At 54.5% G+C, this 23,695-nt stretch overlaps 12 protein-coding genes across 12 annotated transcripts; 4 read left to right on the top strand and 8 right to left on the bottom strand.

The window, feature by feature from the left end:
* Nucleotides 1-489: 489 nt before the first annotated feature.
* On the bottom strand, nucleotides 490-678 carry YSY6 (Ysy6p; the record flags this gene model as incomplete). The annotated part of the gene is made up of 1 exon (XM_002553952.1): nucleotides 490-678. The coding sequence occupies one exon, from the start codon at nucleotides 676-678 to the stop codon at nucleotides 490-492; it is 189 nt and encodes a 62-aa protein (XP_002553998.1).
* A 1,947-nt stretch (nucleotides 679-2,625) lies between these two features.
* Nucleotides 2,626-4,017, top strand: TOS1 (Tos1p; the record flags this gene model as incomplete). The annotated part of the gene is made up of 1 exon (XM_002553951.1): nucleotides 2,626-4,017. One exon carries the CDS (start codon nucleotides 2,626-2,628, stop codon nucleotides 4,015-4,017), a length of 1,392 nt encoding a protein of 463 aa, XP_002553997.1.
* Nucleotides 4,018-4,674: 657 nt separating this feature from the next.
* KLTH0E11946g (mannosylinositol phosphorylceramide synthase catalytic subunit CSH1) lies at nucleotides 4,675-5,769 on the bottom strand (the record flags this gene model as incomplete). Its single annotated transcript, XM_002553950.1, has 1 exon — nucleotides 4,675-5,769. One exon carries the CDS (start codon nucleotides 5,767-5,769, stop codon nucleotides 4,675-4,677), a length of 1,095 nt encoding a protein of 364 aa, XP_002553996.1.
* A 1,032-nt stretch (nucleotides 5,770-6,801) lies between these two features.
* CDC28 (cyclin-dependent serine/threonine-protein kinase CDC28) lies at nucleotides 6,802-7,698 on the bottom strand (the record flags this gene model as incomplete). The annotated part of the gene is made up of 1 exon (XM_002553949.1): nucleotides 6,802-7,698. The coding sequence occupies one exon, from the start codon at nucleotides 7,696-7,698 to the stop codon at nucleotides 6,802-6,804; it is 897 nt and encodes a 298-aa protein (XP_002553995.1).
* A 156-nt stretch (nucleotides 7,699-7,854) lies between these two features.
* IFA38 (ketoreductase) lies at nucleotides 7,855-8,940 on the bottom strand (the record flags this gene model as incomplete). The annotated part of the gene is made up of 1 exon (XM_002553948.1): nucleotides 7,855-8,940. One exon carries the CDS (start codon nucleotides 8,938-8,940, stop codon nucleotides 7,855-7,857), a length of 1,086 nt encoding a protein of 361 aa, XP_002553994.1.
* Nucleotides 8,941-9,128: 188 nt separating this feature from the next.
* On the bottom strand, nucleotides 9,129-9,887 carry LGE1 (Lge1p; the record flags this gene model as incomplete). Its single annotated transcript, XM_002553947.1, has 2 exons — nucleotides 9,129-9,659; nucleotides 9,864-9,887. 2 exons carry the CDS (start codon nucleotides 9,885-9,887, stop codon nucleotides 9,129-9,131), a joined length of 555 nt encoding a protein of 184 aa, XP_002553993.1.
* Nucleotides 9,888-10,098: 211 nt separating this feature from the next.
* On the bottom strand, nucleotides 10,099-11,565 carry AMN1 (Amn1p; the record flags this gene model as incomplete). Its single annotated transcript, XM_002553946.1, has 1 exon — nucleotides 10,099-11,565. The coding sequence occupies one exon, from the start codon at nucleotides 11,563-11,565 to the stop codon at nucleotides 10,099-10,101; it is 1,467 nt and encodes a 488-aa protein (XP_002553992.1).
* Nucleotides 11,566-13,105: 1,540 nt separating this feature from the next.
* Nucleotides 13,106-14,221, top strand: LEE1 (Lee1p; the record flags this gene model as incomplete). The annotated part of the gene is made up of 1 exon (XM_002553945.1): nucleotides 13,106-14,221. The coding sequence occupies one exon, from the start codon at nucleotides 13,106-13,108 to the stop codon at nucleotides 14,219-14,221; it is 1,116 nt and encodes a 371-aa protein (XP_002553991.1).
* Nucleotides 14,222-15,467: 1,246 nt separating this feature from the next.
* KLTH0E11814g (KLTH0E11814p) lies at nucleotides 15,468-16,442 on the top strand (the record flags this gene model as incomplete). The annotated part of the gene is made up of 1 exon (XM_002553944.1): nucleotides 15,468-16,442. The coding sequence occupies one exon, from the start codon at nucleotides 15,468-15,470 to the stop codon at nucleotides 16,440-16,442; it is 975 nt and encodes a 324-aa protein (XP_002553990.1).
* Nucleotides 16,443-16,492: 50 nt separating this feature from the next.
* Nucleotides 16,493-18,907, bottom strand: KLTH0E11792g (KLTH0E11792p; the record flags this gene model as incomplete). Its single annotated transcript, XM_002553943.1, has 1 exon — nucleotides 16,493-18,907. The coding sequence occupies one exon, from the start codon at nucleotides 18,905-18,907 to the stop codon at nucleotides 16,493-16,495; it is 2,415 nt and encodes an 804-aa protein (XP_002553989.1).
* A 1,149-nt stretch (nucleotides 18,908-20,056) lies between these two features.
* On the top strand, nucleotides 20,057-22,420 carry SLI15 (Sli15p; the record flags this gene model as incomplete). Its single annotated transcript, XM_002553942.1, has 1 exon — nucleotides 20,057-22,420. The coding sequence occupies one exon, from the start codon at nucleotides 20,057-20,059 to the stop codon at nucleotides 22,418-22,420; it is 2,364 nt and encodes a 787-aa protein (XP_002553988.1).
* Nucleotides 22,421-22,492: 72 nt separating this feature from the next.
* On the bottom strand, nucleotides 22,493-23,629 carry CNS1 (HSP70/90 family co-chaperone CNS1; the record flags this gene model as incomplete). Its single annotated transcript, XM_002553941.1, has 1 exon — nucleotides 22,493-23,629. One exon carries the CDS (start codon nucleotides 23,627-23,629, stop codon nucleotides 22,493-22,495), a length of 1,137 nt encoding a protein of 378 aa, XP_002553987.1.
* Between the last annotated feature and the right edge of the window lie 66 nt (nucleotides 23,630-23,695).

Raw genomic sequence — 23,695 nt, 5'->3', positions numbered from 1 at the left:
GCCCAAAGAGAGGACACAGACAAACCTCACGCGACTAGACCCACTGGAGACCTCCTATACTGGCCTTAATTCCCCAAATTCTGAGTAGAGCTTGACTACGAGTCCGGCGCCATCCATTGTTGTTAAACGTATAGCCTGATTGTAGCACGTAAAGAAACTGCGATTCAATCATCTTCGCAGGTCCTTGGTAGGTCTCCTAACTGATTAGATGCATTATGTTTTATTTACCTAATGTACGCATTGCGCAATGTGTGTTTCAGAACCCTGACGCGTTTTGCTCATTTTATTTTGAGTAAATGAACGAAAGTTGGAAGAATCGCTGAAATCATAAATTCTTGCACTTTACTCAAAATTCACGCCTTAAATGTGCACACGAAGCATGACATTGAGTCCACGGCTCGCGGTGCGTACCTAGCCGAAGTGATTTATATCTGTTTGCAATGCATTTTTTGTATTAATCTATCTATACAACAGTCGTCGCCTCGTGCGTTACATGAACAAGGTTAGCAGCTCCAGAATGCCACCGCCTACGAGGAGGAACAGTAGCACAATGACCCAAGTCTTTGAGAGCGGCGACTCAACCTTGGTTTCCTTGGGCTTAGCCTTGCCCAGCTTCTTCTCATTACGCTTAGCAAAGCGCTCGTTGGCAATACGCTGTTTTGGAGTTTGAACGGCCATGTCGTGAGTGTGGGCTATGAAGGGACTGCTGGTACTTTCGTGTATGAAAGGTTGTGTTGACCTGGATCTTTTGACGTGTTATTTTCTGCCATTGGAGTACCTACGTACGAACGTCGAAAACTCCGGGTATTGGAGGTGTAGCTCCCGCTAGCATAATCAACGCTATCAGGGTTCGATCACGTTCCGGCAAGTGCTGCGCTGGAGTAAGACTAGTAAGAACTTAAAATTCGCAAGAAGCCAGGCCAGGAATTCAGTCTCGGTCTCCATCTGCATTTCTCAGCATGCTTCCAAAGCTGTTGATAACTAGATACCCGAGGTCGAGGTTTTACGCGTGTTAAAGCTGCGCTTAAGCATTAAGCCGAAGCAGTTTCCCAAAATCTTCGTTTTAGCATCGCTTTTGCGTAAGCCTCGCTATTGTCGGCTCTTAACCCATAGGTTTTCGATCCACATGGTCATTCAAAACGCAGGTTAGTCTTGGGCCGACATTATTTAATATTACTTCCTATCTAGCGGGCTTGCTAATGTAGCAGCTGCAGGTTTTGCATATCGAAATGCACATCTAGGAGGTGCTTCTCTGACGTAACAACTCTGTTGTTTCCAACTTTGTCTGCACGACGAACAAAGCTTTGCATGAAACATTCTGTTTTGTTGAAACCTGTCAAACTGCATGCTTACGTTTGAGATGCCCTTTGTCAACGTTGAGGGTTTAACGACGGTTCTCCAGGGTAGTCTACGTTTGTATCGGAACTCACTTAGTACGTACACAGTGATGAATCGCAATTTGAAATTAGCCGCCCTGCTACAGAGCCTTGTTCTCTTCTTAGTGCCACTCGATGAAAACATGATTAACTCGGAAATGCTGATTCAGTTATTTCGGAAGACAACTGGGTTCTGCGCGAACTAACCTAAACCTTTCACGACGGGTCCGCAGCCTCACGGTGTGTTTTCCGCACTATACACCATTACGGGAATATTGAGGAGATAGCTGGTTAAAGGATGCACAGTAATCACGTGCAGGGAAATGTGGTAATCACAAGGCACGGACGGTTTCTAATCATGATACTAGGCGCCGTTCTGTAGGCACTGGGCCACGGTGCAAAGACTAGTGCCTTCGAACGCAGCTGCTGGCGCCCGCAATTCTTAGCGGTTAGCAAGGCACCACTTCTCAAGCTCAACGACTGGAAGGCTCGAATACCACGGGAGACGCACAACAGTTGCGGGATCTGGCGCCTGATCTAGTAATGAAATGGACTTTGCACTGGCAGTGTTCTCTCTCCGCTTATCAGGATCGTGCCGTGAGCTTGGCCAAAGGCGCGTGCGTGCGCAAGAACCGCGCAAGGTGCGGGCCACATCCACCGTGGCAACGCAGGCTTCGAGTTTTATTAGCTGGTCTTTCGAACGCGTCGGCTACTTAGAAGCGCGTGCAGGAAAAATTGAGATGCGAATTTTTCTGCACCTATCGGGAAAGAAGTCAACAGTGAACAGTTCGCGGTAGGGCACTTTCCGCGTTTTCTGAAACAGAACCAGTTGCGCGGGCGCCACGCGCCCACTGGCGGGAGGCTGGTGCGCACGAATCGGGATAATTACTTTTCGGACCGCCATGGCGCTGGGGTTGCGGATCGTGTTCCTACGAGGCGTTTTTTCCCGTACTGGGTTTGGTTTTTAAACTTTCGCTTCTGCTGGTCGCAGCATTTCACGACTTTGATTCGAACCAGCCACTTGTAAAAACTCAAGAAACGCGAAGTAACATTGCCATATTGGAAAGCTTTTTCGAGCAACGCCCCTTTCCACCCACATTCCTTTAGATATTCGCAAGGCTTCGTTTCAGTAGTCATTAACTCTCAATCCCACTTCATTCTTTCCTTTAGAGTTTTAATTTGAAACTGAGCTCAGCTTAAAGCACAACACCACTCCTTTTAGTCCCCCAAGTTCAGATCTCAGCCAAATATGAGACTTACTCAGGCTGCAGCAGCAGCTGCTTCGCTCGTTCCTCTAGTCGCAGCTTCTTGCGACTACGTTGGAGGAAACTACTACTGTTCGGAGACCGACGCCGTCGTGTACTCCAACGTCGGGTACTCCGGCTCCTACATGGACGTCACCAACATGGACGAGTCCACATGTGCGTGTACCCAGGAGTCCGTTTCCTTCGAGGGTTCCATGACTCCCCTAGATGAAGAACTGAGTGTTCACTTCAGAGGTCCTTTAGAGTTGCTGCAGTTTGGTGTTTACTACCCATCCTCCGGCGCCTCATTGAAGAAGAGAGGCCAGGATTGCGATGTCGCCAAGCGTCATCACGAGCACAAGAGAGAGGCCGCTGTTGCCTACGTCGAGGTTACCTCGACTTTGTACGTGGACGCCAGCGGGTCCCCAGTGACCTCTACCAACCCATCTGCTACCGCCATTGTTGCCACCTCCTCTTCTTTGGCCCCAGCCTCATCTGCCGCTCAAGAAAGCTCCCAAACCTCGAGCTCCTCATCTTCCTCCTCCTCCGCGTCGTCTTCTGCGTCGTCTCAAACTTCTTCTTCGTCTGGCTCTGCCGCAGGCTCTTCCTCTTCTAGCTCCAGCGCTTCCTCTTCCAGCTCCGGCTCTTCTTCCTCCGGGTCTGGTTCTGGATGGAACAGAGTTTCTTACTACACCCCTGGCTCCGCCACCAACTTGACTTTCATGAACCACCAGGGTGGTACCGCCGGTTCCGGTACATGGTCCGCCTGCTTTGGCAACTCCATCTCGTTTGCCGCCTCCGATGGTGTTTCGGGTGCTAGCTCCGCCCAGGCCTTGGACCAAGTGACCTTGGCCTCTAACAAGGAGTACATGATCTTCTCTGGTGTCGACTGCTCAGACACTTCTTCCGGTTCTTGCGGCCACTACAGAGACGACATTCCCGCCAAACACGGCTTTGGCGGTGCCACCAAGATGTTTGTCTTTGAATTTAAGATGCCCCACGACTACTCTTCCAGTTACAACTCTGATATGCCCGCCATCTGGATGCTGAACGCTAAGGTCCCACGTACGCTACAATACGGTGACTCAACCTGTTCCTGCTGGAGCACGGGCTGCGGTGAGCTCGACCTGTTTGAGATCTTGAGTTCCGGCAGTGAAAAACTCATCACACACTTGCACGACGGCCAAGGCAACGACGGTAACAGCCAAGGCGGCGGCGGTACTCAGGACTACTTCACGAGACCAACCTCTTCCAGCTTCAAGGCCGCAGTGATCTTCGACGGCTCCGACAAGACTATCCACGTTGTCAAGGTTGACGACGACTTCAGCTCCACCTTGAGCGCCAGCACTGTGCAGAGCTGGCTAGACAAGAGTGGCTCTACTGCTCAGCTATCCTAGGTTTTTCTTCAGGATTAGCCGATTTCCTTCGGCATTGTATTATTATGTAGATTGTTTTTTTCAGCTAACAGTTGTATTGGCGTGTGTAAGCTTTACCAGCGTTAAGAATAAATATATTGGTTATTATTAGAAGAAAGAGCACGCCAAAAGTATAATCAATGAAATTGCCGTCTTTATAATACATAAGGTACATCAGGGAAGTTTGAAGAATACCCTCTAAAAAAAAAGCTCAACTTAACAGTATAGAAACACACGGAGTAGCTTGAAATTTCAAAGCCACCGTGAACATCGTTAACAGGAGAAATGGGTCCAAAGTGAATAGAAAAAGAGAAAACGTATTCGAGTGTGGGAAAGCGAGTGTCTAGCTCGTTTTCATGCTTGGTAAAAATGACAACGGGAAGAGAGTTGAAACCAAAGTTCAGAATTTCAGGGCACAGCGAAAAGTAGGCCAAGACTTCATGATTCAGTAGTTCTAGGGATTTTTTTTGAGTGTTTTTGGGTTTTTGATGATCTATTCAAAGATTCAAGTTGATGAAATGGGAGGAAGAAGGAAAGGGAAGGTGTGAGGTAAGGGTGGGCGGTTTATTTTTAGTCTATCGCTCTGAGACTAACGGATATCTTTTGCTTTTCTTTTTAATTTTTTCTACTATCATTCAATCATTTATCGCTCAGATCAGTGTAATGCTCCGAGACATTATCTTCCAAGTCCGGAATGACGATATTCACCGGTAGGTTCGAGTCTTTGCGTAGACGTCTGTACTCGGAATTCATTTCTAGGGTCTCAGAACCGGAAGATAGATCGGAGGTGATACCGACCCACGACAAGACGCGTCTGACAGCCTTGCCGATGCGGCGGGCTCCACCGCCGGCGCCGAGCCAGCAGTAGAAGCAGTACTCTGCGTACAGGACAATGAAGGCGACGATGAACCCCAGGACCACGCAGGCCAGGATGTGGTTGGCCAGCGACTTGATGAAGTGGGCGTCGTCCAAGTGCCAGGAGGAGCCTCTGGATATAGAGAAAAACGAGTAGGTGTGCTTTTTGTAGTCGGCGGGCTGGAGGATGCGGACCACGCCGTTGTCGGGGACGCCCCACCTCTTGTACTGTTTCCAGATTACGCTCACGAAGAGCGGACCCGTGGAGAACATGATGGTGATGTAGGGCACCAGCCAGTTGCGGTCGTACTTCTCCAGCGAGTCGAGGACCTTTAGGAAGAACGGATGGTGGGGAACGGAGCCCATGACGTCGTTGGAGATACCTGTAGGTGAGGTCTTGCGTACGAACGCAGGTACGGTCAACAGCGGGTCGAGCTTGCGCTCGCACCCGTCGTCCAGGTCGATGTACACGCCGCCAAAGTGCGACAGCAGGAAGTAGCGGATAGCGTCCGCGCGCTGGATTGGGTAGCGGTACCCATCGAACGTGTCCAGGAACCACGGGTACTCCTCGCGGATGAACTCGCGCGCGGTCTCGTCGGTCCACAGGTGGTACTCGTAGTCCGGGTGCAGGTCGACGCAGCGCTGCTGGCCCTCGCGCCACTGCTCCGGGATGTCCTCGGTCTTGTACGTCTGGTGGATGATCTTGGGAATCAGCTGCGGCTTGGCCTCGGCCTCGGGCGGCGGCCTGAGGTCCACCTCCAGCAGCGCGTCTTGGAACGTGTCGTCGATAGCGAGCGTCAGCAGGTCGAATGTCAAATATAGTAGCACTGCCACCAGGGCGAGGTGCGAGTACACGAGGTACTTGAGCTCGCGGCGCATTGTGCGGGCGAGAGAGTGTGTGTTGGTAGGAGCGGCTTCGCGGGCTAGGAGTCCGGCGGGAGCAGGCCTGGCTTCACGCGGGAGATGCGGCTGGCGATGGGGGAATGCGGTGGGCGGCCCTGTTTCGTGCGAATGGGGGCGGCGCGAGAAGAGTCTCGGGGTGTGAGCTGCGGCTGTGTCGGGCGGCTGGGGTCGGTGCGCTTTGTAGCAGGCGCGCGTGTATTTTTTCTGTCGGTGACTTACGACTTCCACTAGCCTGGAAAATGGTGGGGTTTATAGCCCGTGTGTTGTCGGTATTTAAGATGAAAAACTCATGAGCCACGTTCGTACGCGGTGACGACACATCTCTGTCGCGCCACACGGCACATCCCAAAACGGGAACCACTTACGTAACTACCTAATCGCCGCGCCAGCCCGCGTTCCGCCGCGTTTCCGCCACGCTTCCGCGACCAGCTAAACCCAGCCGCGTATCTGCCGTGCCGCCGGCGGCCGTGAACGGCCGCTGCACGGGCGGAGCATTTGCTCATCTCACGCGCTTTTTCTGCGTGGCGTGCGCGCTACTTGGAAGGCTTGGCCTACGAGGTCCAAGCTGGTGAAGCGCGGTGAGGGACGCGGGGAAGATATGCGATCGCGGGGCACGGTGGTCACGTGGCGAAGTGGCGGTGTCGAAAAAGAAAGATAACGTATGACGTAGGGGGGCGGAGGCGGATGTTGCTCGAAGAGGAAGGTTGCCGCAAGTGGGGCGATTGCCGTAAGCGGTAATGGGGGCGGGGAGGCGCGGGCGATCGCGCGGCACGAATGGCGGTGCGAGGCCGGGAGGGAGGTGAGTTACGAAGTGAGTTACGAAGTGAGTTACGAAGCGAGTTACGAAATGAGTAACGAATGGGTTACGAGGCCGGGCACGTGACGGCGGGCGCGCAGGACTCGGGACCCTGTACGGGTCCCTGCGCGGTGAGCGGGCACCGTCCGGTGGCCGGCGTCGAGCGGCATGGCGCGGGTGCGCGATTGTGTGGTGCCGGCGGCGCGTCCTCATCACGCGTCCGCGCGGCCCTGGAAGTACGGGTGCATGACGGCGCGCTTCGCGCTGATCCTATTTATCGGGTCGTAGGTCAGCAGCTTCTGCAGCAGGTCGATGCCATGCTCGTCCAGCGATGGTACGACCTGCTGGAGGTCCTTGGGGTGCCACTTGGGGAACTTGGGCTTGAAGTCCGGCAGGTAGACGATGTCCGGCCACACGGCCTCGCTCGGGGTACCCAGCACGCGGAAGATCTTGAAGATCTGGTCGATCTCGCTGTCGCCGCTGAAGATGGGCTTGCGGTTGCACATCTCGGCGAAGATGCAGCCGATGGACCAGATGTCCACGCCTGTGGAGTACTGCTTGCCGCCCAGCAGGACCTCGGGCGCGCGGTACCACAGCGTGACGATCTCGTGGGTGTAGGCACGCAGCGGCACGCCGAAGGCGCGGGCCAGGCCGAAGTCCGCCAGCTTCATGTTGCCGTCGCGGTTGATCAGCAGGTTCTGCGGCTTCAGGTCGCGGTGCAGGATGCGGTGCGAGTGGCAGTAGGCGATGCCCTTGCACAGCTGCATCATGAACTTCTTGATGATGTTGTCGCCCAGCGGCTGCTCCTTGGGGATCGCCTCCATGTACCGCTTGAGGTCCAGGTCCAGGAACTCGAACACCAGATACAGCTTGTGCGCGTCCGAGTGCACGATGTCGTACAGGCGCACGATGTTGTCGTCCTTGAGCTCCTTGAGCAGCGAAATCTCGCGGATCGCCGTGCTGGGCACGCCCTCGTCCTCGCTCTCCAGCCGGATTTTCTTCAGGGCCACAACCCGCTGACCGTGCCTCAGGTCCAGCGCTTTGTACACGACACCATACGTGCCCTCGCCGACCTTCTCCAGGCGCTTGTAGTTGGCCAATTCAGTCATCCTCGGTGCTGCTGACTCGATTCCCGCGCGTTGACGATGGGGCCTTTTGAGTGTTGATCTGAGATGTTTGCCTATAAATGGTTATATATCCAAAATTTACTAAAACACCGTGTACGAACGAGCTGCGCTCACGGGCACCTGATTCGGACCCACCGGTCACTCGTGCTTGGCCTGTCTGGCGGCCTTGCGCAGCGCGCGCGTCCGAATGCTCTTGTGGAAGGTGTAGTTGATCGTGTTGGCCGCCTTGCTGTAGACGCCGACCGTGTTTTCGATCAGGAAGTGGTACAGCGCGTGCGACCAGTATGGAGTCATCGTCGCGAACCGCTCCTGCGCGCCCGAGCGGCGGCCCACGCTCTTGAGCGTCGCGGCCACGAACTGCGCTGGGCTGGGGATCATCGCCGAGGATCTGCGGACCTTCGACATCGCGCTGGTGACCAAGTACGACAGCACGATCTCAACGTCGACGTTCTGGGGTTTCAGCTCGCCAGCTAGCGCGGCGGACCACGCTTGCAAAAAGGCCTTGGAGCCAGAGTAGGTGGCGAGGAGAGGGGTGGGGAGCAGGCCGCCGAAAGAACCCATCGTCAAAATGAGACCTCTGCAGCGGGATTCCTTGGCGTTCTGCACAATCAAGGGAGCAACCAGTTGGGTGATCTTGAGCGTCGCGGTCGTGTTGATGGTGATGATGTTGCGCATCTCGTCCTCCTCCGTCTCCAAGAAGGGCACAGGGATGCTGTGGCTCTGGCCCACGTTGTTGATCAAAACTGTCACAGGAAGCCCCGCGCAGATGTCCCGGATCTTGGAGTAGTTCTCGGGCGAATCCTGTGCGATGTCAATGGCCAAAACCTTGACCTGCACGCCGAACGCGCTCTCGAAATCCGCCTTCAATGCCTCCAGTTTCGAAAGAGTGCGCGAGATGAGGATCAAGTTGAACCCGCGCTTGGCCAACTGGCGTGCGTATTCCTTGCCAATTCCGTCACTGGCACCAGTGACAACACAGTACTTGCCCTTCTTGGCACCATACTTGGAGAAGCTCACGCCTGGCAGGACAAACAAGTCTGCGACCAAGCTGGACAAACTCAACACGAAAGTGGTAGCTTTCAACACGCCAACGGCGAAGATGCCCCACAAAAGCGCATTGGTTATTTTGTTGTTGGAGCCAAGTGCTAGGAATTGCTCGGTGAAGCTCATCTCTTCAGCTTTGGTTGGTCTTTGTTTTTTACTGAGATGCCAAGGGAAAGCCATGTTCTTTTCCTGTTGTATCAAATTATTTCATTAAAACCGCTATATAATGGACCCACAGTGAGACAACACAGCCGTGCCCCAGTTTATTAGCACCACTGACTAGCACGCCAACCAGCCAGCATGCGTATCACCCAATCTCAGCTATATACATATGCAGAAACGAACCACCGAGACTGCTGGGAACATCGTCACTGCATCAAAAGCAGCGCGTCGAGGTTTTCCTGGGTCAGTTGGACGTTGAGGGCGTCCTTTTCGCACTGAGTGCTCAGCAGGCCCAGTTCCAGCTCGCTCTTGCACAGCTGCAGCTTCTGCTCCTGCAACCTGGCGTCGATGGAGTCGTCTTCTTTGAAAAGGTTGCGTATCCGTAGGAGCTCTTGTTCGTTTTCCGAGGACTGGTCAAGACCCGTGAGGTAGTAAAATGGCGACTCCGTGGAGCGGAACCTGGAGGGCGCGGGGCGGGCCGGCTCATACGCGGGAGATGGCGGCGCGGGGGCCTCGAGAGGGCGCTCGCCCTGCGCCAAAGAAGGCGTCCACCGGTCGCGCGAGCCGGAGTTGTGGCGCTTCTCGTAGCGGTTGGCATAGCCATCGGAGTGCGCGCCGCGACCCCCGTTGTAGTAACCCCCTCGCTGTGGGGCGTAGCTCTCACCTCTGTAGTTCGCATGGTAGTGCTGACCACCGCCGTAGTAGCCAGAAGGGCTCTCGCCATAGTTATACGAGTTCTGGTATCTTCCCGGGCTGTTGTAACTACTGCCGCCACGCCCTCCGCGGTAGGGACGGCCGCGGTAGCCGCCTCTGTAGCTGTTGTATGGATGCCTGTTTCCAGAACTGCACAGACGAGAAATCCAAGTTAGTAAAGCGGTGGAAGGGAATACGTCGGCTGGATCTCCCACCAGCCAGACGAAAAGATCTCGTATTCAACATACTAATCGCCAGAGTAGCTCATTCATGCACTGATTTTGTCTTTGACGTGATATCTCACGAAGTAAGTTAGTTCAGTATTATCAGGAAAAGTTATTAATTTCAATATATTACAAGCACAGTGCGTCAGGGACAGAAGAACAAGCTTTAAGATGACTTCTCCGAACGGCCCGTGGGCCACGGACGACGAGTTGAAACTAGCGAATTTTAAAATATTTACTTGTGTTTGTATGCAATAGATTAGTCTTGCGGGTCCTCCTCGTTGACCCACTGTGAGAGGGCTGCGAGGACCCTGGCGGAGCGTTCGCGTTCCATCCTCCATTCCTCTTCCTTGATTAGAAGGTCGATGCGCTCGCCACCCTCAACCAAAACGGGGAAGCCGAGGGCGCGTTTCGCGCTGGTGTAGGCGACGATAGGCCGGAGGTTTGTGATATGCTTGACGTCCCTTATTTCCAGGACAGATAGCTGAGGAAAGTAGTTCATTGAGAGCAGCGCCGGGACGGAGTTGTTGGTGAGCAAACGGCAGTTGTTAAGCGAAAGGCGGCGGATGTGCGCACCGCGGTGCATGGCCAGCTCCCAGACGCCCGCGTCCGTGACATGACAGCCCGCGGCACCCACAGTGTCGATGTTAGTGTTGCGGGCCAGGGCGACGAGCGAGACACTGGTGATGGCCGCGCCGTTGCGGTGACGACCGAGATTGCAGACCTCGAGGAGCGGGCAGTTCGAGGTGATGGACAGCACGGCGCCATCGGTGATCTGGTCACAGGCGCGGAGGTCCAGCACGCGCAGCTTCCCCAGGTGTGGCGCGATCTTCATGATAAATTCGTCGGTGAGTAGACGGTTGCCCGGGAGAACAAGCTTCTCGATGTTACGCGAGTGCTGGAACACGGGCACGGGCGGCAGCACCTTGGGGCATATGTAGAGCTCGAGCCACCGTAGTTTTTCGGATGCTACAAGCGGCGCGACAGCGTCGAGTTCGCCCTGCGTCAGCCGACTAAGCTTATGCAGAACGAAGGACGCGGGCCGCGAAAAGCGCGCGCGCTGCTGGCGCGGGCACGCAGCGAGCTGGCGGAACCGGCGGTGGTCGGCGAATGCGAGGTTCTCCGTGATGATCGCGAGAGCCGCCGCATGCCACAGCTTATTGACGAGCAGGCAGGGCGCGAGCCCGGGCTCCTGGAGCGCGGGCGCCGATTGCGAGCGGCCTGCGGCAGACGTCTCGTGCCAGGCCTGCACGGCCTTGGCCTGGTCGCCGTCGTACATCAGGAGCGCGTGCGACAGGGACTGCGGCTTGCGGCGATGGCGGGGTTTTTCGCGTGGGATGGCGCGTGCCGCGTCCACAAAGCGCATAATTCGGTCAACGACCTCTGGCGTGCGGAAGATAGCGTGCTCGCGGCGTGGCGGCCTACCGCGCGTGGGCGACCAGAGCTTGAGGTCCGAGAAGTGGGATTCGAGGCGTGGGACGCGGCGCGTGGCGGGCTTGGTGGGCGTCGCGAGCGGCGTCAGGTCGCCAAGAATAAAGGGCGGCGGGTCGCAGGCGTCGTCGCGCTGGCCGTCGCACACGTCGCACTCGCCACACGTCCCGCAAGCGTTGCACGCGTTGCACGCGGCGGCGGGCTTCTTGGCTGGCGGCGCGGGCGCAGCCGCCGGCGACTCCGAGTCGCGCTGACGCTTGAAGGAGCCATTTCTAGAGGGCGCCGGTGTGAGCATGGCGCGGAGGGCGGGTCAGAGAAAAGAGACGGCAAGGAGTGGCAGAAAGAGCGGCAGAAAGAGCGGCAGAAAGAGCGACAGAAAGGAGCGGAAGGGGGGCACTAGCACGCTGGCAGAGAAGGAAGAGACAGAAAAACTAGAAAGCGGGGCCGGCCGGCACTAGTTCATGAACGAGACGGGCAGCGTACGTGGCACGGAAACAGCAATCGGGGGAGCAGCACACGGTGGCCTCGCGCGCGCGACGCGGCGGTACCACCGTGCGGTCTTCCGCTTAAATAGAGACCTCTCGCGCACGCGATTGAACCGTCCTCGCCGCCGCCCCTGCACTGGCCCGCTGCACTAGCCCGCTCTGCTGGCCAGCTGCGCTGGCCTTCTGCCCGCACACACATACACATACACATACACACAACACTGACCCGCCTACACGCACAAAACCCATCACAGCCGCGCTCCGAGCCCCTCGGCCCTGCTTCGGCACATCACATTCCTGCAGTGAAGGGGCCCAGGTGTTTTGGCCCTGAAATACTCGCCGAGCTGTCTCGCTCCTGTACCAGCCGTATACGCGCGCCTGATGCGCGTGCTCACCAGCTGCATGCCTCGCGTGTGCCTAAGCATGCCTCGGACAATGGTCAGCCGCTCGGACCGCGCCATGCATTCCGCTAATTGCTGGTGCAGAGCCGCAGGAATGTGTACAATTTTTTTTTCGGGCAACTTACGCTTCTGGAGCCACCCGTCGTGCATGGAAGTGAACGGGCCACTTTCTCGCTGGCTTTCAAATACCAAAACACCCGCGGAGCTCTGTCCCGCGGACCCGCACCTGCGCACGCGCGTTCGCGCTCGTGCGTGCTGTGGTATGCTGGCATGCATCAACACCAGCAGAAAAAAATAGAGGGAAAAAAGGTTAAATCAAGGAACTTAAAGACACACAAGAGCTCTCGTGCTCGAGAAGCCTCAAGAGCACCACTGCAGCCGCAGAGCTGGACTGCTGCCGATGCAGCAGCTGGTTCTTGTTGTTAGCGGTGCTGGCGGCGGCTCTGCAGTGAACTCGGGCTCGGGCTCGGGCTCGGGTGCGAACACGAGCAGCTGCGGCAAGCGCGCTTCTGCCGGGGCATGACGCTCGCTGCGAGGCGGCGTTCTCGGGCTTCCTGCACAGCGCGGATGAAGGATTCTTGCTCGCGGGTATCGGGATCGGCCCTCTGGCCTGCGCGCGCATTCGCGGCAAGTAGCCCTTTTCTTGTCTTGTCTTGTCTTGTTTGCAAGTCACGCCTGCGCGTGCGCGGAGCGCGTGCCGTCATTTTGTCTGCCACACCTTTCTTTGTCTTTGTTATCTCTGATGTTTATCTGGGGAGTGGCCTCGTGCCCCCTTTCAAAGCGGCGCTCTTCTGGCACGTTTTGCCCCGTGGACAGTTGAGTACATCGCGCGACCACGAGCGAACACGAGCGGCCACGAGCGACGACGGTCGGCCACGAACGAGCACGAGCGACTACGAGCGACCACGAGCGACACACGAACGGAAGTTTGAACGAGTGAGCACTGGCGATGCCTCCTGAGAAGCCCTTCGGAACTCCCGCGGACAGGCCCGCGGGCAAGCCTCCTGGAAAGAGCCGAGCGAGACGCGGTCCGCGGCGGCGCGGCGAGCGCGGCGAGCGCGGTGAGCGCAGCGGCAGCAGGCCCAGCTCGGCCTCGAGCACGAGCCCCAGCAGCGCGTCGAGCGCCGCACCGCAGAGCCCCGTGTCGTCCGCATCGCAAGGTCCCACATCGCCCGCGGACGACAAGTCCGCAGGGTTCTCACCCTCGCAACAGCGCGCGATCTTCTACTCGCGCCAGGTCACCAAGCACTCCGCGCAGCACAAGAACTACTCGCACGTCCCCTGCCGCTTTTTCCGGCAGGGCGCGTGCCAGGCGGGCGACTCGTGCCCCTTCTCGCACTCCCTGAACGCGCTGGCCGCGGACCAGACGCCGTGCAAGTACTTCCAGCGCGGCCACTGTCGCTTCGGGGCCAAGTGCGCCAACGCGCACATCCTGCCGGACGGCACGCGCGCGAACCCTACCAAGTACCGGGGCGCGCCTGCGAGTGCGCCTGCGAGCGCACCCGCAAGCTTGCCGCTCGGCGAGCCGCTGGGCGGGCCGTTGGGCGCGCAGCTGCGTGGTGCCGCGCTTCCAGACGCCGTGTTCTCGCGCAACAATGCGTACTGCGCAGGCGCCTTCTCCAGCAGCGCGCCCGGGCTCGCACCCGCGGCGCCGCTCCAGCCCTACTTTACGGACGCGTCCGCGGTGGTGTTCGAGGACGACGCGGACCCCGCGGGCCCCGCGGACTCTGCGTGCGACTTTGACGGCGAGGACTTTATCCCCGGCGAGCTCGCGGACCTACTGACGCCGCGCGAGCTGGAGCGCCGGCGCTCTTCACTGCCCCACCGGCTGAGCTTCAACGACTCGGGCCCCGGCCCCGCGGCCCCGCTGCCAGCGCCGCTGTCCGCGTCGGGCCACTCGCCCAACTACCTGGCATCGCCCGTGTTCGACTACGTCCACCAGCGCGACGCCGCGTGGCCCGCGGACCCGCCGTCGCTCGCGAGCGTCCACGAGCTGGGCGCTCACCTGGCAAGAATCAAGATCCCGGAAAATAGCGACTCGCGCGCCGCAGGCATCTCCTTGTAAGCCTGCGCCGCGTGTGCGCCCGTCACCCCGGTCCCGTGCAGAAACGCAGGCTCGCTACGCACGCAAGAAAAAAGTTCAAAAAACTACACACTGCGGCCGCGGGACAGCTCGTCCGTCGCGGCCTCCCTCCGATGTTTCTCTCTTTAAGGCGCCCGCGCTGGCGCCGCTCTCCTCGGACTAATTTAAATTAACGGTATGGTATGAAACGACATGGTATGGAACGACATGGTATGGAACGACATGGTATATATCAGGTTTTTAGGCAATTAAATTTACACATGGATACGAAGTCGCCATGCGCTACGGGCTGGGGCTGGGGTCGCGTGACAAAGCGCGTATATAGTGACCGGGACTCAGACCCCGTGACCAGACTCTCAGGGCCCCGTGACCTACCCGTGACTCCCGTCCCGTGACCACCCCCGCGGATGGCGCGCCCGCGCTGCTTCCACTATTTGCCAGTCTGTGGCCCCTTCATCTCTGTTTGTGCCTCGCAGTTTGTTCTAGCAGCGTACCTGTTCCTGCGGTTCCTTCTAGCAGCGTACCTGACCCTGCCGCCTCTTCTGACCGCACACCGGGCCCGGCCCGCCTCGCAGGCCCACAAAGGCACCGTGGCCCATCGACTCTTTTTCTCTGCTGCGTCTTCTGCAGCACGCCGTCTTCTAGAACATTCCTGGCAAGCACCGTTGCAAAATACCGCGCACATCCTTGCTTCTTTTTTTTTATTTGTTTTTCTCCCCAACCTGGCAAGTCCGGGTCCCAAAAGAAGTGCCGGAAAACATACTGAGACGCCGTGCGCAGGGAGGAGTGCAAGCGCGCCCGGATGTGACCAGTACGAAGGCCGCCTGCAAAACCACGCCAGATCGAGCGTTCTTGCGGTTAGCCGCGGCTTCCGCCGCTGCGGCGGCTGGAGCTCCGCGCACGGAGCCCCGCGCACGGCGCTAGGATCTTCGCACTGTTATCAGCCGGTGGGGAAGTGCTGGACCGAGGCCTGCAGCCGTGGAGAAGCTTCCAAGGGATAAACGCTCGGACATAAGCGTAGGCACGCGGCGGACACACAGCAGGGACAGCCAGCGCGGGCAAGGAAACGGCTCGGCAGCAGCAAATTGAAGGAGGTAAATTGCCATGCACGGGCGGACGCAGAGTATATAACGTTCGCGTAACGACGCAGAACCAAAGCGGCGGTTTCCTGTTTGGGACATAAACGCAGAAGACTCGTATCCAACGGAACCGCTCACACTCGCACACAATGCAATATCAGACGTACACCCGCGAACGCGTGCCCCCGCTCAAGCCTGCGCCACGCAAAGACCACTTTTTGTGCAGCTGCGGGACTGCGCAGGACGAGCGCCTGCGAAGCTTCACGTTCCCGGCAGGCCGAGGGGCCGCGGGCAGGACGCAGGCGCGGCGCGTCAGCCGCGCTGGCGGCAGCGACGGCGGTAGCGACGGCGGTAGCGACGGCGACGGCAGCGACGACAGCTGCGACGACAGCTGCGGCGATAGCGGCAGTGATAGTGATGGCAGCAGCGAAAGCGGCCGCCATAGCGACGGCGGCAGCACGTGCGCGTACGTCGACGACTCCCCGCAGATTAGCCCTAAGACCATTCCCAGCATGGACCGCGGTGACTCGGACTCGGGATGCACGCGGAGCATGCACCGCGCGCATAACAGTGTTTTCTCATCATTCTCCGACGCGTCCTCCCCAATCATGCGCCACAGGCGCAGCTCTGCGATCTCTGCAGATAAAGACACATTCTCGGCGGCGCCGCGCCCTGCATGGCCCTCGCCCACCAAGCGCACGTCCGACAGTGTGTTCAACAAGAGGCCGGCGGCGCTCTCCAGACCACACTCGTTCTCGCGCCCTGCGCGGGTGCTCATCGCGGATACCTCGCAGCAGCTGCGCAGAAACTCGGAGCCCTTTTTCCTGGTGAAAGCCGAGATCGGCCGGCTCGACGGCTCCCACGCGGGACCGGCGTATGCGGGGCTCCCGCAGACGGGCGATGCAGCGCCCCAAAGCATCGACCTCGAGCCTGCCAGCTGGGACCGTGCGCCGGCCGGACCGCGTACCCCGAAGGCTGTGCAGGGCCCGTCGGCACTGCTGCCGCCGATCCAGTTCGCAGACATGGAGAGCTCGCAGGAAGACTCGAGCACCGCCTCGGCTGGAGGCGAACCAGACCCCGAGGAGATGCTCTCGCTCAAGGAGTTTCTCTTGACGTCTGGGTAGACTGCAAAGGCCTGCAGACGCATGCGCGCTGCCTGTCCGGATCGTAGCCGCTACAGGTGGCTCAGCAGCTTGTTGAACGCCTCCTTCCAGTTTGGAGAGTAATCCAGGTCCTCTTTCCAGATGACGCGGTCCATCTCGCGGCGCCCCGAGTCCAGGTCCATCTGCTCCAGCTTGTTAAACTTGGACCCCTTCGCCCAGCCATACCCGACCATCATCACTATGAAGAGGGTCAGCGTCAAGTAGCTCGTTACAAAGTTCTTGGTGTTCCACTGGAAAAAGTTCTGGAACCCATTGAACACTATCAGCACCACCGCCAGCACCATGCCATAGATGGCAAGGTATGGCTGGCACGGAGACTTGTATGGGTACTCCTTCGCGTCCCGCGACACTATGTCCGGCCGCTGCTTCAGCGCATAGTAGAACCGCAAATATGAGAGGTTCATGCCCAGCCACACGATGATGCTACCGACCGCGCCGATGCTGACAAAGTCGAAAAACACCTCGGCGCTGTCAATATCCAGGCACAGCAGGCTTAAAAACCCCAGCAGCCCGCAGAACAAAACACACATGTAGGGCACACCGCTTCTATTGCACCATGTGAAGATAGATGGCGCTTTCTGTTGCGTTGCCATTGAGTACAAGGTCCTGCTGGAGGCGTACAGCTGCGAGCTCGCGGCCGAGATCCCGATCGCTACTGACACGCCGTTGATAAACGACGACAGCGTGCACTGGTTGATGGACTGCATAGCTATCACCCACGGAGACTGGTTCGGGTTGTCAACTGGGTAGATGTTTTGCGGCGTGGGCCGCTGGCAATTGGAACCCCCCAACGCATCAATTATGGCTTGATACCCACTATCCCCGTTGTTCACTTCTGCGATGCTCGAAGCCGCGTTATTGAATCGTAGCAGACGTGGGTCTCCCGAGTAAATATTCAGCCCAACAACAAAAATAGACAGTAGGTAAAACACAATCACTCTCGTGAATATTCTCTTTGTAACCGAAGGTACTGCCTTTCTCGGATTCCTGGCTTCTCCGGCCGCAATAAAACCAATTTCGGAGCCCACGTACGCGAATGCAGACGCAAGGGACGAGGCAATGCAACTCAGGACAACGCCGCCAAAGCCTGGCACACCATTTCGAGATCCAAATCCCTTGTCCTGTAAGTCAAAGGTGGGCCTGAAGGGCCCGAATGTCACCTCACTTATCGGGGACTTGTTACTGTTCCAGTAGCGGAACCCTATGTATTCGTTCTTGAGGCCTCCGGCGTTCATCACTATCATTATTATTATGAGGAGGAACACAACAAGGAGCTTGAAAGCACTAGAAAAGTATTCAAACTCTCCATACACTCTCACGTCCATAAGGTTTATAGCCGTTGAGCCAACAACTATAGCTGTAATCGTAAGGGCAGTTGTTGATTTTTTTGTCGCTACTTCCTCCATGTTCTTGTAGTACGACAGCATTATCGTCGACGCGATGACTTCAGACGGAAAACCCATGGCGTACGATAGCCAGTGGCACCAGCCCACACTGAAGCCAAAGGAGTCCCCGACAAACCTCGAGCATAATCCTGAAATGCCCGTGATGAGCGGAATGAGTGCCACCATCTCGGCGAAAGAGAATAACGTGGCAAGGATAAGACTGCCTCCAACGGTGAATCCTATTAACGCCCCTATTGGACCTGCAATAGAAAAGGCTTTCCCAGAATTCAGGAAGAGCCCGACGCCAATAGTGGCCCCCAGAGAAATCATTTGCAGATGCCGAACCCTAAGTTTGCGTCGGATTATGTAATGGCTGGCAGGCTTACGGGGAGAGCCCTGTGGCTCTTCCACACCCTCAATGGAAACAATTGGTCCTGTTTCAAGCTCCTCCTTGAACTCTATCAAGTTCTTTTCAAACTGAACATCTATAAAGCCACATTCTGGCTTTATGTTGTCTATCACAGTGGTGAGGTTCGACTTCTGTGGGCCGATTTGTAAGCTCGCGTGCTCGTGGCTCGTGGATCGCCTCCTATGGCGGTATATTTTGCGGACAGCTTTCACGAAAGAATTTAACCGCTCATTGCGTTTTGCCGCGTCGCGGGTATATAGTGCGTTCATATCGTCCAGTCTTTTGAGTTTGATGCCGTTGTTTGAAAGTGCGCTTTCAAGCTCGCGCAGTCTCTGGCGCATCTCAAACTCCCGCCTAACTGTGTCGTCGTATTCTTGGAAAGTCGTATACGTAACTTGTTGACCACCGCCCCCGTTTCCCATTTCAGTAAGGTACTTCCGCGTCAAGTAGAACGCATCTTGCTTCATATCCAGCTCGTAGTCTTTAGGAAGTTCATTAACCATTTGCTTGAAAACTGTGGAATCCACAGAAGTTGCTTCACATGCTGGCTCGTAAGGCTTGTCCCTTGCATCCTGGTAATGGAGTTCAGGAAAAAGCCCAGGAACAGCTTTATTGCTGGTACCGTGGTTCATTAAAGCTACCAGAAATGTCCATATACTGTCTCAACCGGTGGCACCAGTACCCGAATAAGCAGCTCAAGTAGAAGGGCGTTCAGCTCTAGATTATCTAAATATTAGTTAATTACATCATCATGAAATTGATTAGTGCAACGTGACACCAAATGTCTTGTAAACAGACACCCAGCTGATAAGCAAAGGTTTCCACCGCTAGCCCCTGGAGGCTTAATCTCGAGTGTACTTGCAGAAGAGGGCATTTTTCAGAGGAAATTGTAGATCAGGAAGGATAGATTTTTGCCATGCCGGGGTCGATTGTGATGAAGCATGTGTGTAAAGTATAACCCACAGCCCCGCCTCATCGCATGTTTAGTAGCATTCTGCGCATGTCAAAGCTGTAAGAAGTCTTGTGGTCAGCATACTACGATTTTTCAAGAGCGCAAATTTCACAGACGATGGAAACGTGAATTTACTGTTAGCATCAAATAATTGTGACTCTAAAGTTCTTACTCAAGTGTCAAAAACACAGTCCATATCACAACATAATCGGAAACTCTTCAAGAACGTCTGGCAAATTCAAGGGTCTTCAGCTTAAAAAGGAAAACAACTATTGTCGAGAGACAAGGCTCTCATGCGTAGGAAGTAATTATAGCGGAGGTCGAGGGAATCTTGGTTGAGACCTGATTGATGTTGAATATCTTTTGCAGAGGCGGGCTTTACGACAAACTCCCCATGAATTCTCAACTTATTGTTCTGCAGTTTTTAGTGGCTTTAGAATTCAAGGCAAAGCTTTGTGGAAGGGCTGCATCGGTTTGATAAAGCTTAAAATGAACTATAAATTAAGCATGGGCATGCAATTGTTTCCATTGATTCATCCGGCCTAAATTACCATGCCAAAGAAGGAGCGGTACAGAATTTTTTTGTAATTTCCGCCAGGGTCTCGCAGCAGATCCAAATAAGCTGAGTTATAGCTTTGTAAAAGTTTACATCATGACATGCGGGAAGCTTTTATGGGTCTTACTTTCGCTTTTCTGTATTTCCAAAATGCCCTTTTGTTTATTACTGTCGCGGTGGAAACCTAATTAGTATATGGAATTTGGAATTTGTCGGCACAAAAGTTGTTAGTCTCAGATGTCATGGAAATAAGAAGGCCAGTGGCAAAAGGGAATGGATTGGGCGGTAAGGTCTGCAAGGAAGAAAACTAGGTTTCTACAAGGAGGATCTAGATCCATCGTTGAATCTTTGAATAAGCTAAATGAAGTTGTAACCGAGGGCCAAGATGCAATCACATCAGCTTGCATCGTAAGCAGTAAATGGCTGGAAGAAGAGATGAAGAAATTCAGAGATGCCTATCCAAAAAAAGCGACTACGAATAGCCCGGAGAAGAGCAAATTAGACGAGAAGATTGTGCTCGAGGAGTCGACTCCACGGAAACTCGAGGCGACTGACAATAATGAAAGCCCAAAGGCCAGCCCGCAAGGCAGCCCGCAAGTTAGTCCACACATCAGCTCGCAAGTGAGCCCACGGGTCAGCCCGCGAGCTGGTCCACAGGCCAGTCCACAAGTTAGTCAGCATATGAGTTCGGGCGCCACCGCTGAGGGGAGTTTGGAGGAAAGCATACAATCTACACCAAAATCAACTTTTGCAGAGAGAAGTGCCAAGAAGCCAGAAAACCCTACACACAACAAAAAGCAGGATGATGAGACACAGTCTACTTTGAATATAGGCGGCAAGTCCTCAGCTACAAAGTCCTCGCCCTGGTCACCGTATAAGTCCAATAAAAACAATATCTTGCCCAACTTTGTCGAGGTGCCGATGGCGGCAACAAAAAATGTGACTAAAAACAAGGTAGAAAAAGATTCGGTATTTCGGAGGCTCAACGCGTCGCAGCGTCGGTTTGTCGAGAACTCCCCGCCTTCAGCTCTTGAGCAAAGCGCTAGAAATCCTTCAACCGAAACTTCTAAGCCGTATGAAGAAGTTCGAGACGAGAAACAGGCACTAAGGGATCGTACTCAGAGAAGGTCGAACATGTTTGTTCCTTTACCAGATAAAGATCCGTTGGTGCTCCATGCTGCAAGTATCCCGCGGCAAAAGAAAGGAAGTTTGGATTTCACTCCAAACAATAATGAGATCGCACCTACAAGTAACAACAATACAAAAACTTTGAACTTCACTGTGGACAGCACAACTGCCGTGAACAAAACTCCAAAGCCTCCACTTAGCAACGTTTTTGACAGGCTTTCCAGCAAATCAACCAAGTCATTTGAAAACAAAGCATCAAGTAGAAGTCCTACCCGTGATTTGAAAAGACAGAGGCCTCACCATTTCACTTACAGAGAAGGAACAGGCTCTCCCAAAGAAAGAAAATCACCGCAAACAGAGCACACTAACCGGAGCATACAGGAAACGCTCAAGAGCATATTCGACTCCCAAATCCCTAAGCTATCCCAGGACAACCTTGGTTCTGATCATAATATCGGAGCTTCAGCCTCTCAAATCACCGGCAGAGTGAAAACAAGGAACTCGCTAATACCTAAGCTCAGTGGGCACACTGTAGTTTCCCCGATATCTGCCAATAAAAGGCTCTCAAGTCAAAAATACAATGAGCCTTTATTCACCCTCGATAGGTCCCCCTCCAACCGTTCAAAAAGCACTGCCAGCACGAAAGTTGATGCAAGAAGGTCTGGCGTCCCAGAAGAGTTTCCTGTCGGTACCAAGGGCTCATTAGTGCATACTAACAAATCTAATAAAAGTAGCGTAAATGAGAGAAGCCTCAACAATGAGACATCTTCACAAAAGCTATCAACTACTAACATCGAGGAGAATTCGGCCAAGGACGAAAAGAAGCAGATCGCTGCTGGTTTATGTGGCGAAGATCTGGACTCTTCTAGGAAGGGGAATATTATGAGAATGAAGATTACCCAAGACAGGCTGACTAAATTTCAGCTTCCACCGCTGGCGGTGTCTGAGAAGCAGGATGTTAAAAAGAAGCTAGACAAAAGACTGTCTGAGGTTATGAGAAATCAAAAGGAGCAACAGAGGAGACATCAAGAGAAACTCAAGAGGAAATCAAACTTGGAGGAAGACTTGAGACAGCGCAAATCGCGTATACTACAAGAATCGGAAGCACAAAAAATCATCAAATCAATACACCCAGTATTTGATATAGCAGAAAAAGAAGCCAACGTCCGCTCTAGAAACACAGTACTATATGACCTCAATTCCACAGATCATAGACAAATGATTGGTGGTGGTCAGGATGAAACTTATGGAGGTGATACGACCTTGCCAGATATAGATTCCGATTCAGATGCTGAGGACAGATCCATTTTAGCTCCGTGGGCCCAAGCACCATTCCTACAAGAACAACTGCTTGTACAACAGAAATGGGACCCTGAAAAGATTTTTGGTCCTATCCCTCCATTGCATACTGATGAAATCTTTCAGACTTCGAGACTTTCTCGATTAAAATCTCGGCAATCCTTATCGAGAACAATGCAAGTCACACATTCCGAGCCAACTAGAAAGTAATTTTATCAAGTTTATAAATTAAAACTCAGTGTCCCTTTGCTCCATTACAATGCATCATGGTTCCATTCACAATTATTTACGCTTCTTTAATGCCTCTTCCTTGTCCCATTTTGCCAGCCAAGCTTCGCTTTTACTTTTGGGAACAAAATATATCCTCAAAGACTTATCAAATAATGGAACGCTAGGCTTCTCCATTTTAAATACATCATGGAAGGTAACCTTCTTGCCCACCTTAATCAAGCCTCCAGCTTCAGTCTCCATGAAACCGAAGAGCTTTTTGGCCGTATACTCTTCATGTCCTGGTTGCTCGAACCACTCCTCGGGCCTCTGTAGTAGAGTATTCAACAAGTCCTCCGGGGTGCTTAACTCTCCGACTGCGCCAATGAAATCAAATTCATCACTGATCGGATAGAGAACCATCGCTGGGAATATGAGTTGGGATTCCATGTCTTCCTTGTTTTCGAGACATATTTTGGCTTCTTCCAGAAGTTCTGGTGGATTTGCAGTATCAACGTTTTTGAAATTACGAAGGATCATCGAGGCCTCTAGAATTGTCTCCAAACGCTCTCTTTCGGTCTGCTCCTTGAGCTTCTTGGCTTCAAATGCATCCGCGTCCTGCTTTTTTTTATCAACATTTTGTCGCAGAGCATTGAGGGCCTGATTCTCGGGATCCAGTTTCAAGCCAAACTCAGCCGCTTGCTTTGCATCTTCGAGCTTGTTTAGTAATAGAAATGCCTTGGCAATTCGGTAGTAACATTTAATGTTCTTTACGTTGTATTGCAGAGCCCGCTTGCAGTCATTAACACAACGTCTGTAATTCTTCAGCTCGAGTTCGCAAGCGGCCCGGTTGGAAAACAAAGATTCATTAACCTTTGAATCATCACATTTGATATCGATGCCCCGGTTGTAGATCTCACGGGCATCCTTGTAGCGTTTTGCCCTGTAAAGATCGTTTCCTTGATTTTTGAAGTTTTCCGCGACTTCGTGTGGCTCCCCCTCGTAAGCCAGGGCCTTGAGGGCTTCCAACTCAACGTTTTGACCGCCCTCACCGTCAGTTCCATCCAGCTTGCTCATGAAGAATGGCATACGATTAAGCTCCTCCATTACATCATCCGTACTTTTATTTTGAAATTCTGAGAGCTGTGGAGGCAGTGCTGGTTCTCCTGGGCCAGGAACATACCTCTTTGGTTTCACGTATGGTTTCGGCATGCCTGTTTGAAGCACGGATGCCTTTCTAAATACTTATTTCTTGTATACAATACGCGCGTGTTAACT

The sequence above is a fragment of the Lachancea thermotolerans genome (assembly GCF_000142805.1).
Source record: "Lachancea thermotolerans CBS 6340 chromosome E complete sequence".
Taxonomy (NCBI): Eukaryota; Fungi; Ascomycota; class Saccharomycetes; order Saccharomycetales; family Saccharomycetaceae; genus Lachancea; species Lachancea thermotolerans.
The sequence above is the reverse complement of the archived record's forward strand: the minus strand, read 5'-3'. Positions and strand labels throughout refer to the sequence as shown.